Source organism: Lepisma saccharinum, chromosome 9, assembly GCF_977018435.1.
Source record: "Lepisma saccharinum chromosome 9, izLepSacc3.1, whole genome shotgun sequence".
In the NCBI taxonomy this organism is placed as follows: domain Eukaryota; kingdom Metazoa; phylum Arthropoda; class Insecta; order Zygentoma; family Lepismatidae; genus Lepisma; species Lepisma saccharinum.
Genome location: NC_139237.1, coordinates 77,330,587 through 77,346,754, shown reverse-complemented (window position 1 = coordinate 77,346,754; position 16,168 = coordinate 77,330,587). Strand labels below are relative to the sequence as shown.

At 38.0% G+C, this 16,168-nt stretch overlaps 1 protein-coding gene across 4 annotated transcripts in view; it reads left to right on the top strand.

The window, feature by feature from the left end:
• Set1 (SET domain containing 1) overlaps nucleotides 1-16,168 on the top strand; it is a 44,080-nt gene that overhangs the window by 17,103 nt on the left and 10,809 nt on the right. For 3 of the 4 annotated variants that reach the window (XM_083128461.1, XM_083128460.1, XM_083128459.1), the window contains exons 6-12: nucleotides 1,710-1,839; nucleotides 3,154-3,324; nucleotides 7,141-7,251; nucleotides 7,556-7,646; nucleotides 8,833-9,028; nucleotides 11,207-11,991; nucleotides 15,899-16,017. In XM_083128461.1, coding sequence (XP_082984587.1) covers nucleotides 1,710-1,839; nucleotides 3,154-3,324; nucleotides 7,141-7,251; nucleotides 7,556-7,646; nucleotides 8,833-9,028; nucleotides 11,207-11,991; nucleotides 15,899-16,017 — 1,603 coding nt within the window. The remainder of the gene's footprint in view (nucleotides 1-1,709; nucleotides 1,840-3,153; nucleotides 3,325-7,140; nucleotides 7,252-7,555; nucleotides 7,647-8,832; nucleotides 9,029-11,206; nucleotides 11,992-15,898; nucleotides 16,018-16,168) is intronic. The other variant, XM_083128462.1, reaches the window with a different exon arrangement.

The following is a 16,168-nucleotide window of genomic DNA, read 5'->3' as shown; positions in this document are numbered from 1 at the left end:
AATGTTTTATTATCTGTGGCTCTTAACATTGTTTCTAAAGCATATTTTTTGTGTATATAAGGGCAGAACTTGGATGAATTGCAGATGATAAATTATAACACAGGTTAGTGCTCGTTTTGCAATATTTATATAAATGTCTGCATATGTCCATAAAAATAAGCGGGCATTACAGGCCGCAAATGTCGGCATCTCCACCAGCGCCGCCCGCCACGCTTCTCCCGATCTCTCGGTTGCAGATCGAAATGGACGCACGGTAGTATAAAGAATCTAAAATACGACCGTGATTGTTATATGTTTGTTGTTTTGTGAAGGCATCTTTAAGCTATTTTCTTGTATTACATGTCATCTTAACCTGTTCCACAGAAGAACAGAGTGTTGGTAGAAAGATAATAAGGGTGCCGTTTGAAGCCTCTGTAGTTGAGCATGTTAAGTAGTCGACTCATGATATCGACATGAAACGTGACATGTTTGAATCCTGGCCTGGGCTTTTTTTAAGTTCTCTTATTCATCCTGTCAAAGGGAACAGCATATTAGTTTTGCTTTTCTCTCACATTTCTCCTAATTGAGATGATGAGGATGAATGATGATGAAATTGATGAAGGGACACACTCAAAGAACACCCAAGCACAGAACGTGCTTCAAATCTGGGTTTCTAGGTGATGAGATCGTGAGTCCAACATTCAATGCTCTTGGCCATCGAGGTGACACAGAGGGGAATAATTCTTACAAGAACAGATTTGGAGAATGTGTTAATCAGTTTTTTATATATATATATATATAATTAATTGTTCATGGAAGATGCACTACGGAAAACCTATTTTCATATTCGGTGATGTGGCTTACAGAGCTTTGATTCTTCTATGTAGTGGAAATCCACTGCAGTTGGCAACACTACAGTTTCTACGCAAGGCAAGTACGTCATGCAGTGGGAGGGGCATACATTTGATTGAAAGAACACACCGAGTCTTGCTGGTTAAGTCAGGAGCCCAGGTACCTGATGGGTTTAGGATGCCTCTCAACCTAATTCAATCATTCTATGAGTATCATGTGATATATACATGTAGGTGTATCAGTTTATCAATATAATTGCCAATACTTTTCCCAATCTGAATTTCTATAGTAAGCACATTTTGGCTCCCAATGTCGAAATAATATAATATATGAGTTTAGAAGCCCAGTTATTCTCTAACATAGTGCAAAATATGCAAAATTCTTTCACTTTTGTTATTACTTGTGTGAATATGAAGGTGTAATTAAATCCCTTGAAACTACAATTTTTGGAGAGCAAGGAGGAGAAAACATGGGAAGGTGTAACATGTTATAACATGTTTATTTATTGGAACCGTGAAGTTTGAACGTACCGCCCAGGAAAATGTAAGATTAAGGTTCCACTGTACTTTGGGGTTGTAACTTAATGTGTAAAGATGTTACGCTCTTAGGAAGGAAAATATCTATTGCAATCTCCTGGTTATGTCCTCATTGAAAATTTGCAATTTTGTATCATATTGGTAAATTTTTTATCAGTACTTCTTCGGTTTCAGTAAAAATTTTATATCAGTCCCATAGTCATCTGAAGGGCTGGGTAGAACAAGTCTGTAATGTTGCAATGTAAACAAAAAGAGTGGTAAAAGGGTAATCCCATTCTGAACAACCACGGATCACCTACAGCTGAATTGGTATTAATAGAAGTTCTTGTTGTTTTTTTTTAGTGGCGTGATTGATCGAGTAATCAATGAACTGAAGCAGATTCTGAAGCGAGACTTCAACAAAAGGATGATCGAAAATACAGCATTTAAATCCTTTGAAACTTGGTGGGATGACCAAGAAAGAGAGGCAAAGGTAAGAATTTCTCTTCTATTTTTCTTTTCTTAACTGCAGGAGAGCGCAGTGTCAAATGTCAGTGGACAATCCTGACAGGGTTTTCAATGTTTTTTCCTCAGTCACACAAAGTGAATGCGTTTAACTTTAGTGAAGGCCTAGTTTCATCTATTCATCGTGATGATACAAATAAGTGACATTAATTTGAACAACCTTCCATTGTTTTTCCCATGCATGCCAATCTAATACCAACCAATTTCCACAATTTTCTCTTGATACCTGTAGATATATATTTTTTATGTTTAGTGCCATCTAGCTTAATTTGTGTTAACTACTTCACACTGAAGTACTCATATTTATTCGAGTACCCAACACCTTTGAGAAAGCCACACACTTGGATTTTGAAAAGAAAATCGAGATTTTTTTTTAAAACAGTACCACTGGCTTTCTTGAACTTTCACAGCAGAAGTTTTATCACCACACTTCACAACTACTGATTTACCAGTAACACTTATTTGCTTATTCATTAACTAGTGCCAGATAGCATTTGAAATAAAAGAAAGATCGATTTTGATAGACGATAGAAATGTTCTTCCACAAATTTATCACACAGCACATTCAATTTGATTACAGATTTTTTTTTTTAAAAAAAAAAAAATATTTGCTTTATTTTACTTTGCTTTTTGTGCCACTTTTGCCTAATTTGCAAAGATGGAGATGAGTGATGACATGATGAAATTGATGAATGGACACTCGCAAACATCCACGTCCAGGCTGGGATTCGAACTCAGGACCTATTTGATTACAGAAAATGCAAACATCTTGCATGTATACTAATAACATGCTTTAGTCCCAAAAATCTTTTCTCTTTGCACTCCTTGTAGGATATAATATTCTGGAAAAATATAGCTAATATAAGCTTAGTATTAGTGTTACATCATTGAACACAAATGTGTGTTTGTAGTACACTATCACTAAAGATTTTTAAATCTGACTGCTTGAAATAATAACCCCTTTTTCTTTTTAAATATTTGTTAATTCACAAAAGTAGGAATACATGCATTAGAGTAATAATAATAATTAGCCTATATATGACAAGAACTGAGACTAGTAAGAAGTCAGCTGCTATGCATGTACAGAAGTGATTGAAATTCCATTGTATTTATCATTGTCTTGAAATGACATAGTAGTTCTCTAGGGTTAATATTAAACTATTTATGTGTATTGATATTTGTCATCTATTCCAGTGGTGAAGGGAATATATTCCCTGATATTGTCTAAGAATTTAGTCTTGTGTGTGGCATGTGTTGATACGTAGTACATTGTCCCTTTCAGAGCCAAGTGACCTCAGAGAACGAAGAACTTGTGGACCTTAAATCCTCGAAGAAGGATGTCCTCACCACAATGCTTGAGGCTGGCAGGGAAGGGCTTGGACTGGATTCTGTAGGGCTGGGGGGAATGGGCTTGGGCTTCAGAGCTGCCTTACCCAAAATGCCATCGTTTCGTGTAAGTATTTTTCCTGCCTTGTGCAGTTCATTAATTTGAAAGTGCAGTTAGAAATTTAGCTCACAGTTTGTTTTATAATGCTGCATTCTTCTGCTGTGCATGATGTAAAGTTTCTGTAACTTGAAAATATTTGGATTTTTGTAGTCAGTTCTCCATTCTGTACATCCAGTTTGCTGCTTTTGCTTTAAGGCAATTCAATCGCTAGATGTTCTTAGAAGAAGCTTCAAGAATCACATTTAACCAAGATCACTTGTCTTGCCTTTCTGCATTCATTAACTTCATAGAGCAATGCCAAAGAGTTGTGTAAATTTGTTTTTTGCTTGTGCATATCATTCATTTGTTGGAGTCTTTTCCTTTGCTCTTACTGTTCATTAGATATGGAATAGATTAATCAGCAACCAATAAATATGTTCAAATTAGTTTATTGGTAAAATTATTCTGATCCAATATTTGTATAAATACTGTGTATCTTGGTGCAGAAATCTGCAATTCTGTTGTTATTTTTATGAATATGAAGGACTAATTCTGTATACCCATGTTTTGAAAAGTAAAAAAGTAAATGTCTATAAGTATGCATTAAATAAGGAGGTGAATGAACTATTCAGGTTCTTTCATGTTGTATCCAATTTGTAGGAAATCAGTTATTGGCATTTTATATCAGTTTTATCAACAGTGCTCGATAAATTTTCTTCAAAGCTAGGCGCCTGCTCTGAAAATCAGGTGCCAGAAAACCACCTACTAGCAATTGTGCATACTACAGTATGTATCTACATAAAAACAATTACATTATTTTAAATAAACATTGTTAATTTGCTGAAAACATCTGAGAACTGATTTCCAACAATAAATACCAACTCTTAAACAATTTGTGGGATCATTTGTTGGTGTTTGACTGGTTGTAAAACAGTTGCTTTGTGAGGTACAGCAGAAGCAGAGCAGTTGTATTAGAAAATCTCTTGCACATGAGTGTAAGAATGAGTAGTAAAATACCTTTCAGCAATGCACACGCACTGGTCCAATGAATACGCCATGCTGCATCATTTAAAAAAAGCAGGCACGGTAGCGGCGAAAATGAGCGAAGAGAATTCAATGTAACCAGGGGCAGCCTGGGATTCTCTCAAGAGTCCAATTTCGGCACATCATCTTGATTTACGATTTTTCACGTATATATATGTAAATATATATGTGACTGTTGGTAGTATTTCGACCTGCTAATGTTGCCATATACGGAGATATGTCCCAAAAATGACACTTTTCACTCAATCCATAAAATCGCCAGTCAAAAATTCATCAAATGTTGCACATGACCAATATTGGTTGCAAATGACAGACTGACATGGCATCAGTCATTAAATGTCTAATTATGACCCTTTGATAATTTCTTACATATTTTTCTTACTTAGAAGTTCATTTCTGGAAAAAAATGAATGCTGCTTTCCATCAGTTATTAATTTATATAATTTTCTGTAGGAAGTGAACTGATAATTTTAAGCATTGAAAAATATCTCAATGGATGAGGTTTTATAATGCAGAAAACCCGGTGTAAATATCTCTTACGGTTTTCATGATATACATTTCCAAAGTTTGGTTGTGCAACTTTTGAAATGCTCTGTATAAGATGCTGAGCATCACAGTATTCAAAACATCGCTAAATTTTTTGATAAAGCAGGAAATGGGGTGTTGGGGGCAAAGGGTAAGAAATTGTTACAAACTCTATGGAATGTTCACAACGTTGATAAAAAAAATAATTTGCTAACTTACGCTGTACTGCAATTTGAACTTAGGGAATCATCAAAATTTCGTACATATTACAGCAAAAGATCACAGTCGTCAGGCTGAAATTTTTAGTCGCCATGCCGACCGGGATTTTTCGAGCCCTGTTTATCAATATTGGCTAAACTTTTATATCGGTCCATCTCTTCTCTTCATTGCGCATGAGGGGTGTTAAAATTTGACCTGAAATGACTTGAGGTAATATAGTAACGTAAAAACAGTGCTAAATTTAAAAGAATGAATTTTTGTTTTAACTTGAACGTGTTTGTAAAAAAGAGGGTTAAAACATTTGGCAGACACTAAGATTGGGATTGATTTTTAAAAGGAATCGTCAGCTTCTCCCATCTTCGTCTGTTGATTGTGCCGCCTGTATATATGGGAAGGACATAATAATACTTGGCATATTTTTTGCTCATTCTTTTGTGTTGGGCCAATAGTTGAGTTGGCTGCATTTGAAATTTCAGTATAAGATTTACCGATAACCAATATTCTACTAATCTGGGATAATCCTCCATTAGTATGTACAAGGTGCATTCAATAAATAACCGGAAAAATAGTATAAAGAATCTAAAATACGACTGTGATTGTTATATGTTTGTTATTTTGTGAAGGCATCTGTAAGCTATTCATAGCTCGGGCTGGCACCGCTGCCTCACGCACGCTGGGAAACAGTTACACAAGATGTCGGCACCCTTACATGAGTGCTCCAAGCTGGAGCAGCAAAGTATCATGAGATTTATGTTGAGTGAATGCATGAAACCAATAGAAATTCATCGTCACATGACAGTTCAGTACGGTGATAACTGTATGAGTCATTCACAAGTGTACGAGTGGATTGAGAAGTTCAAATAGTGTTGAATATTCTCCGCGTCCACTTCACTCTGTCAGTGCAGTCATGGAAAGCAACATTGCTCAAGTGAAGGACTAGATACGGGAGTTGATTTGCCTCTCTTTCCCCGCCGTTACTTCATACACACAATGTCCAGAGGTCATAATGTAAATAGTACCACCTACTACAACATTTTGTGCGAAAAACTGAAACCAGCCATTCTGCAGAGACGACGTGGTCTAGTGTCCACGTGTGTGCTTTTGTTCCATGACAATGCGAGACCACACACTGCCAGTGTCACATTGTCTACCATCAAGGACCTAAAGTTTGAGTGCTTACCCCACCCTCCATATTCGCCTGATCTCGCACCTTCCGATTTCCACACCTTTGGCCCACTGAAAGATGGACTGAGTGGATCGAGGTTCCAGAATGACCACAAAGTCCAGTCAGCGGTGCTTGAGTGGTTACGCACACATCCAATTTTTTTTCTTTCGTGTGGAATCGGTGCCCTTATTAATTGCTGCCGTAGGTGCATTGACCTAGGGGGAACTATGTTGAAACACTGTACTGTAGTTTCTTTTGGTGCTTGTAATAAATATTTGTTACAACATATTTCCGGTTATATATTGAATGAGCCTTGTGTAAGTAGGCCTCTCTGATGGCGCAGTGGTAGCATTGTTGCCTTGTAGTCAAGGGGTCTCAGGTTACATACCCGATGGGGGCACATAGTGGTTCGGATCCCACTTTAAACTGTAGGTCCAGTCCCAATTAGCCTTTCTGAGCATAAAATGGACTTAAAACACCAAATCAGTCAATCAATTGAGCCTTGTATAAGCCAACGGTTCCCAAACTTATTGATAACACTACTTCACTTGTCACATTTCCCATGTGACAGGTGACTCCAATATGTTTTGCCTTTGAAAAGGAAACTTGTATATTTAGACCTTTACTTTACAAAAGCAGGCATGTGAATTACAGTTATAAAAATAATAACAAAATGGCAGAATTCTGGACTAAATTTTGGGATATTTATAGATATATCGGATTGGTTGGCAATTTTACCCATTTCATCTGATATCTGTCACGTCCCTAATGTATAGACTTTTTTGATCAGATTCTTGTCCAATGTCGAAGAAACTTATTATATATGCCAATTTTGTGTAGATAAAGTGGTAATATTCAGGCTATGTAACAGTAGATATTTCACCTTGTAGAGAAAGCTCAAGGCACCATCTCCACCTCCTCTGGATGAAGATGACTCTCGGAAAGGCTTGGATGAGGAAAGTGATCAAGACGTTGTTCACCCGTCTGATTCAGAGACTCAGGTAGGAAGAATATACCTTTCCTCCCCGTCTGTTTTGTTTGAAAGATGTGTTCATTCATTTTTGCATTTCTCAACTTTTAGTACAAGGTTGTGACGACTGAACCAGGAATTACTCAGAATTTTTTTGTGTCTCTGGAATCAAACGTTAGCTTTGCACCAATTCTTTACTATAAGTGTATATATTCATTCAAAAGAATTCTGCACTATGTAGAATTTAACCTTATTGCTATCAAGGTTGTCACAGAATACAATTGCTACTTAATAATTATGAAGTTATTGGAAGTAATGCTATTTATTATCCACAGTGTGATACGCCAAGAGCTAAATATTCCAGTCAGGTAGAGTCTTCCGAGGAATCGGCGGAAAGCAGTGAAAGCGAGAGTGAGAAGTTTGCAGGTATGTGTTTTTTTTTCCTTTTCTTTCAAGCAACCCTTTCAGTATTTCTGTTGAACATTTTCATTGTATTTTTGTATTACTTGCACTGTAGAATTATAGTTTAGTTACAAGCATTTACACTTTTTGATGTACCATTTTGGGAGAACACTTGCTTCCTTCATCAGAAATGTTAACAGCTATAACAATGGAAACATGTGTTCTTCCGAAACCTTACATCAAAGAGTGTGTTTAGATGCTTGTAACAGCGACAAAGCACAAGAGGAATAAACATTGGCACAGTAAAGATACAGACTTTTAAACAGAAAGAAAAGACACAAGAAATTTGCCAGAAATGTGGTACTTGCCTTCCTAATAAGTATACTGAAAGTGCTTCAAACTTATACAGTTCATGTCAGTGTTTACTTGAAAGCTGGCCCATACATTTCGTATTTAAGTGTGGGAACTATAGACACATTTATATCAAGTATTATGCGCCATTTAGCACACAAAAAGGGAAATAAAGTTGGTCAGCTGATGTGAATTTGTTGGAAAATCACTACCCATTATTATATATAAGTATGTAAATTATATGTTGCAAGTATGAATTAACACTACCAAGCACATACTTTATACATGATAGGAAACCATGCAACTGACCTCATAGGTGGAAGTCTACATAATGTGATGGAAAGCCATAGGTTACAGGTTTGAACCCTGGGCAACATGGATGCAGGATTATGTCTGTCCTATCGTTTATCCTCATTCTCATAATTAACCAAGAGGTAGAAAAGTGACAAAAAATAATTAAAATTCATAATTGGTGTGCATGCCTTGAACCAGAAACCAATATGTTCAAGGTGACATGGTTGATGCTATTGAATCTAGCATGCTCCCATCCATCTACAATAAAGTAGAAAATTCTGTACGTAGGGAAATAAGAAATGTGAGATGAGGTCATGGGTGTTAAAGGTGTAAAGTTGTAATAAATGAAGATCTGGAGAAAGCCTAACACAATACTCAAGTGCCATATGCAGTCAGTTGATGTGTATTGAAAATATGTATACTGGAATGTTATTGCTACTGAAATACCATTTAATTCTGTTGATATACAGAGCGGGATAGCACATTTTTGTTATTCCCCATGAAACTCTTAACAGTTATACCTAGCAAGCAAAGAAAGTCACCTTATTTTCGTTTAATTTTTCAGAAGCGAGTGATGAAGGTTCATCAGCGGAATCATCTGAAGACTCTGATTCAGAAGCGGAAAGCAGCTCCAGCTCAGATGGCGAGGAAGAGGGCGAGAGGGAGGATGATGAAGGGGGTGAGAAGCTGAAGGACACAATCCTGGAGTCTGATATTCGAAGCAGGCTAACAGAGGACTTGGAAGTTCTTCAGAGGTTCAGGTATGTGATTTTTCAATCACTTTATTTATTTACAGGATCAAACAAAAAAAAGGCCACCTTTTTAAATTACCTATATTTATGCTACTACATGACAGTCATGAATCACTTGTATATTGATGAAATAGGTGGGAGTTTAATGTTATCATTTCCCAGTAAGAGATCCACCACAAATCGCCACAACATTCACAGGAACAACTTAGGAAAAAATGTTTTAAGCTTTCTTGGTGGTGAATAATGATGAGATTCTCCCACGATATCAGCCAGGTCTATTCCAGATAGGCTTCTAGGAGCTCATATTACTCATCTTTGGGGATTAAAGTATAGTTACTATCGGTGGCGTGGCGTGACTTTTTCAAAAGTGTTACCAGCCATTAGAGGTTATCATCTCCACCCTACCCCCCCCCCCCCTTTGTTTTTCAATCCGCTCAGTGATTTAGCCACAATCACTCCTAGAAAGAACTATCACTCATGAGAGAGGTACCGCAAAAATCCAGTAAATAGTAGTCGAGCCTTGTCAACCATATCTGTTTCTTTTCAAAGAGGTGGAAAGGGAATAAAGCACCACACATTTCTCGGATGAGTTTGATGTTTGTGCGGTGAGCAGATGACAGAATTCCCCTCCTCCAGCGGTGGAAGAGAAGTCCAGATGTACGTACTACTCTTGCTAACTTAGTTTTTGGATGAAGGTTTGTCCAGATGACGAATCACATCAAGTACTTATCTTTTTGTCTATTACGCAACGGTCTCAGTTGTAGTTCTATCCAGTTTTGGCTTTGCAGTCTAGCTCTATCACTTGACAAGTTTAAAAACAAGATGCTGCAAATAGCTGTTGGGTACCTCACACCACATTTCCCCACTCCCTTCTCTGTGGCAAAGTTGGTTCGCAGTGTTGCAACCTGGAGGGAGCGGAATGGTCTGAGTATTTTTAACGAAATTTGAATGTTTATGTATTATTATTTATGTATTATGTATTTATTTTTATGTTTATGTAACTCCTTCTGATTTCGCAAATATGTTGCAACATTGTAAACAATTTCTCTGGCCTGTCCTCTAAGGGATTTTCCAGAGCAGATTGTGGATTTCGTTGGACCCGGCATGATCTGATTTTCAGAGACAACAGCCACATAATTCGCCTCACGCACTCACCTTTGTTCTCACAAGGAAACACACACACAAAACACACCAATCCAACAGGAGAGAAACGCCTCCGAAAACAAGAACCTCTTCCACACGAATGATGGGGTCAGACGGGGGTGAAAATAGTACCTGTAGTTGTGACGTCAGATAAAGAAAGATAGGGTTAAACAACGGTGAAATATTGTTTGCATACTGATATCGATAAGATATAAAAGAGGAGCTTGCATTTCAAAAATATGCAACCAAGAGTAAGGAGCAAGAACATTTCAATGCTTTAAAAAAGAACACAGGCAAGCGTGTTATCAGATTGCCTTCTCGTAGTGATTGTTGTACAATAAACAAAAGAACCCCCACCCCACTCGGCTTTTAAAAATAACCAGGCCACTGCTCGATGTCGCATTCAGAAAATGAAGTCATTTACCCTGTAGTTTCTCTTCGTTATAAACCTTAACACGCGTGCGTAATACTACTGTATACGACCACGCACCACACCCATTTTCAAAGGCCGGATTAAATAAAAATGAACCACTGATATAATATGAGGTGGCACTGTCACGCTAAACAGTGAAAATCGTTTGTCATATTTGTTTTAGCTTAATTTTGCTGAGTTGGCACCACTGGTACTCTCAAAGCCAGACCACTGCCTGGAAGAGTGTTGGGGAGGATGACGTAATAGGAAGTGGCCCGCAGCGATTTGCGTATATTGGGTCTTAACTTGTCAGGTTATAGTTGCTTCACAGAAATAGTATCTCCTTTTTAGGCAGGATTTATTTTATTTATTTATTTTCTTACTTATCCATCATCCAGATTATCAGGAATTTTGGAAACCAAACTACCTGTTACATTCAATAGAATGAATATACCGGGGAATATGAAAGCTGGATATCTGTCATCTGTATTTCTTCGCCACCTGTAGTATTGAATTATGTTGAGAAATTTAGAATCTAAATTTACTGATTTGCCATTTCATTAAAATATTGCAATAATATTTGAGATTAAATTCTTGTTTGACTGTTGAAACATGTATTTTGTTTTGTTTAGGGAAAGGACACCAGAGGGCAGTATGACACCCATCCCACCAGAGACTGTGTCGGATACCGAGACTGAAGATGAACTAGGCCCATCCTTCCACAAAGAATACACACCCGAAGACAGTCAGAAGAAGGAGGTGATATCTGATGGTTCAGCTGCGGAAGCACTGATGACGCTCGCCAGCGGTGCAGAAGCGGAGGAGAGTGCATTAGTGCCAAAAATTGAGAGTGAAGCAGTCCCTTTCGATAAGATGGTCAACGGTGAAGTGTTACCCAAAGAAGTGCCAACAAAAAGTGAGGATGAATTAGAGGACGTGAGCTCCGGATCTCCCGTGCAGCAAGTGGTGATGGAGCATAGTTATTGCCTTCCTCCTGTTCACAGGACGGAAGACGACAGAGAACGTACGACAAGCTGTAGCTTGGACGATGTTATTGACTCCGTGGTGAAGGCTTCTTCCCACAAGGAGGACCACGATTATAGCAAAGTGTTTAACCATGATCATGGCTATACGAGAACTCACACCCCACCTCCTCCAGAGCTAGAAACTGGGAAAGTTAAAAAGATCAAATCGTCGAGGGACAACTTGTATGTTGAATTAGAAAGGATCCAGGTTAAGCCACAGTTAAAGTTCAACAAGAGGGATCTTTTGCACGAGATGTCTATATTGTATGGTTTCCTAACAAGTGGTATTGACAGTGAAGATATCAAGTATCTGAAAAGGAGTTACGAGACAATGTTGGCGGATGACAGCCAAGGCTATTGGTTGAATGACACCCACTGGGTTGACCATCCTTATATCCTTTCAGTGCAATTGAAATGTGTAATTTATTTGTGTTGCTTTTGGTGTTTTTTTGTGTGCGAGGGCTGGGGCATAAGTCATGGCAACTATATTTTTTATTTCTTAAAGTTAAATGGTGGTATCAGAATATGATTGTACGTCCCGGAGAATGTGGCACTTGTAGTATCTGAAAATGTCACTAGATGGCTTTATGATGAATGGTTATCGTACAGAGGGCAGTGGTAATTCACTGTTGAGTCAACTGCTGTCCATGGCATAAACAGTGTTCATGTATCAAAATAGCCATTCGTTGGACAGTGGGGGGGGGGGGGGGGGGGTTGCCAGCGAAGCCCACTAGGAGCTGGTGGAAACTGTGGGTAATAGTGTCCTACCGTAGTATGCATCTCTTTTGTTCCTGTAAAGCTTGTATGATTTCTGACTTGTAAACACATGTGGCACAATGCTGCCTTTAAGGATGTTTTGCTTGCTTCTCTATCCTTCACCTGGTACACATGCTCTGCATTGTACATACATTCCACAATACCATACACTGCCCCCTTTCATTTCTATATTTCTGATTTTCGGGGGAATGGGGGAAGTTGCCATGACTTATGCCTCAGCCCTCGTATATATTTTTTTTATTCCATTTGGTTCATAAGCAGTGGTTGATTATTGAAACAGAATTGCTCCGCTCCTGTAATGGAATGGATGTGATGTGGATTGACAGTGTAAGACTGTACAGGCAGGGTGGTATTTGTAGGAGACAATTTCCCCCCCTCTTGATATTCTATCCCCTATCCCGTTGCAAATTTTATTGCTTTTGGAGGAATGTTATATACTTAATATCCTGATACTTCGAGAGAAGTTAGTAGGAACCTCCCCTTTCTTAGAACATTCAATGTGTCTAATAATGATAATAAAATACCCCAGTGTGGCTCTCCCAAGCTCTCATCAATTGAAACCAGAGGAGAAGGGTAAAGTTAGCCAGAGTATAGTGCTGGTCATGTCACCTCTACTATGGCTGTGTTAAAGAATGTTTAGAACACTTCTACCAGCCCCTTTCACTGGTGTACCTTCATGGCAAGGGGCAATGCCTAAGGGTTAGATCTACCTTTTTGCCTTAGCCAGGAAAATTTTCAACTGCAATGCTGATGATAGATGCCATTGAAATTTTTCACTGCTAATGTGGCTATCAGTGTCTGTAAATCAGATTATTTTTATAGACACAGTCATATATATAATATATATATATATATATATCTTCATACATACTGTTAGAATATGTATAGTTTAAAGCACTAGATGGTGGATAATGTCCAATTAGCATTGCATACTAAAGTGTGTGTGTTATACACACAAAATAAATACACTAACCACTCCACAATGTAGGAACCCAAAAGTAATTAATTGGCACAATCAATAATACTGTTCGTAACATGACATGTGTTGATTCAGATTTTGAAATACCGTATTTACGTGTGTATAATGTGCACCTTGGTTTTTGATTGTGAAAAGTGACAAACAATTATATATCGTATACAATGGCTTTCAGTGATTAACGTAACATTTATACGAGACACATTCTGGACCCTCAAATTAGCAGTTAGCAGCACAAGACTTCTTCCATTAAACATTTACACACTCCATATCATATTATTTGGCCAGTAATACATTTTAATTATTATTTTCTTTTTCCTTATTTTTTCTTTCATCCAAAGTACCATAAAAATCAGAACATTCCTTAATTTTATGATTATTTTATTTCAACCGCATTGCACATTAGTGTCACCATCTTGAATGGAATAGTGTTGCCATATTCAGAAACTGCATAATTTAAGCTTTACAACGATATATAACACGATAGGTAAAGAGAAAAGGTAAGTGTTCCCCTGTACTTATCACCATGCTATGAAGGCGTATAGGGGTTGCCGGGGTAACGCCCCACACTTTCTTGATCCGGTCGTGAGTGAGGGTGATGTGATTAACACCATGCCCCTGACCGCCTTTACCCCCCAGGTACCATGTTATTCGACACTGGGTAGGCACCGGGGCTGCTTCCAATGTTAGAAAATTCCCAGATTTGAACCGGCCGGGGATCGAACCCGGAACCTTTAGCATGGTAGTCAGACGCGTTACCGACTGAGCCACCGTGGCTACTATATATAACACGATAGGGTTCCGCAAATATGAAAAATCAATGCAAGTGTCACAAAATCATGGAATGACCCTGTATGGTTTCATGTTGGCCATCCAAATTATTCCGTGCATAATACGCACCACAGTTTTGGGGAGCAAATGTTTTGGAAAAAAAGTTTGCATTATATATGAGTACATACGGTACTGTTAAATTTTCCAGAAGGTATGCAAAGAACCATGAAAATCAATTAACTTCAATATACTGTAGTTATGTTCCAGAAAATAATTTCTTTCAATACTAATTGTTTTTTTAATATTGAATTTCGATAAGTGCCAACCAAAAATTATTCACTCATTTCCCAACTTTCAACAACCAAATTTTAGACTGAATTAGAACCCATCGCACCTGTAGGGTGACCAAATATCAGAGACATTGCAGTCAGTGGGAGAAAACTTTGTGGTGTGAGATATTTGAAATGAAATGTATGACTCTTGTTGAAACTGTTGCTAAGAACTATTGAATGAACAGTGTATGTTCATCATTATCTTGCATAATTTTCCATTGTCTGGGTTGTTTGTTTGTTGTCCATATGCTAATCAGGATAGGACATACACTTTAGTTTGGGATCTCAACCACTGTGCAATGTACCTCAACTGATGATCGAACTGGAGACTTCAAGACAAGAGCATAAGCCACTACACTATTGAGGAGGCCCTGTCTGAACATAAAGCAGACTTAGAAACAATACGGAAACTTTTAGAGCAGTATCGTTGAAGTACATGTATAGGTTTGAAGTGGCAGAAATTATTCACACCGTAAGATAAACCTGAGTTTTTAAATTTTTTGTGAAAAGATATTGGAAAATATTATCTTTCCCCGAAAAGAGACAGCATACATTAAAACATTCTTTCATATCTTCACCATAACTCTTTCCAATAACATTATGGATCATACCAGTGCAACAAATTGTATAACAATAATTGTGTATTACTATTAATCTTTGATACACAGTATGTTGATTAATTGATTGATGATTTGGTTTATTTTGCTGCAGTTTTCTGCCACTTTTGACTAATCACGAAGATGAGAGGATGATGAAATTGTTAAAGGGACACTCGCAAAGAACACCCACGTCCAGGATAGGTATTCCAACCTGGTACCCCTGTCATCGTAGCATGCTATGCTAACCACTCAGCTACAGAGGTTGCCTGATACACAGTATATATTTATAATCTTTCTGATCAGTGTCATTTTAACGTATAGCTTCATTTTGAAGCCATGCTGTTTTTTGCAAACTTGCCAGTAATCGTGTATTTATACCGCGTTTGGTAGAACCTGTCCCGCTTCCCGTGCTAGGGAGCGCTCAACAGTTTCGGTGCCAATGAGAAACGAGGAAAAAATCGTCTGCTGGGCAGCGAGGAGCGAATGAAAGCCAGAAGAGAGGCGCTTACGTAGACGCTGTTGCGACGTTGCGTATTTTAATTGGCTGCCTGGCTTTGACTTTCCCCAGCACCGAGAAAAGACAGGGAGCAACTAGCGCGGGAACCGGGACAGGTTGTAACAAACGCGGTATAGTGTGGCAAAGTGTAGTAACGATTTGGTTCTATCAGTGATGACAACTAATATTGTCATATCTTGAAATTGGATGAAACGTGTATTGGAAAACCTGGAATTATAGTGAACAATTGGAGTAAACCGTCTGGAAATGTTTTCTACATATTAAGTACATTTGACATGATTATCTGTAAGCATTACGTTGTAGCCTTTTTCCTTAACTCCTAAATACCTACAGACACAACATACCCCACAAAGAAGAGAAAGAGAGATGATGGAAGAATCCATGCTACAGGCTGTGCGAGAACAGAAGGATACTACAAAATTGACATCAGGGAGAAAGCTAAAAAGGTATGCATTATGTATTTTTTTTTCAGTAGTACGAGGGTTGTTCAAGGAAAAAGTTTCCCTTTTGGGGGGGGAGCCCGGTAAATAAAATGAAACTAGCAATGTGTTCTTTCGTCTTTCCTCTACATTTACACACAATGCAATGTTTGTGCGG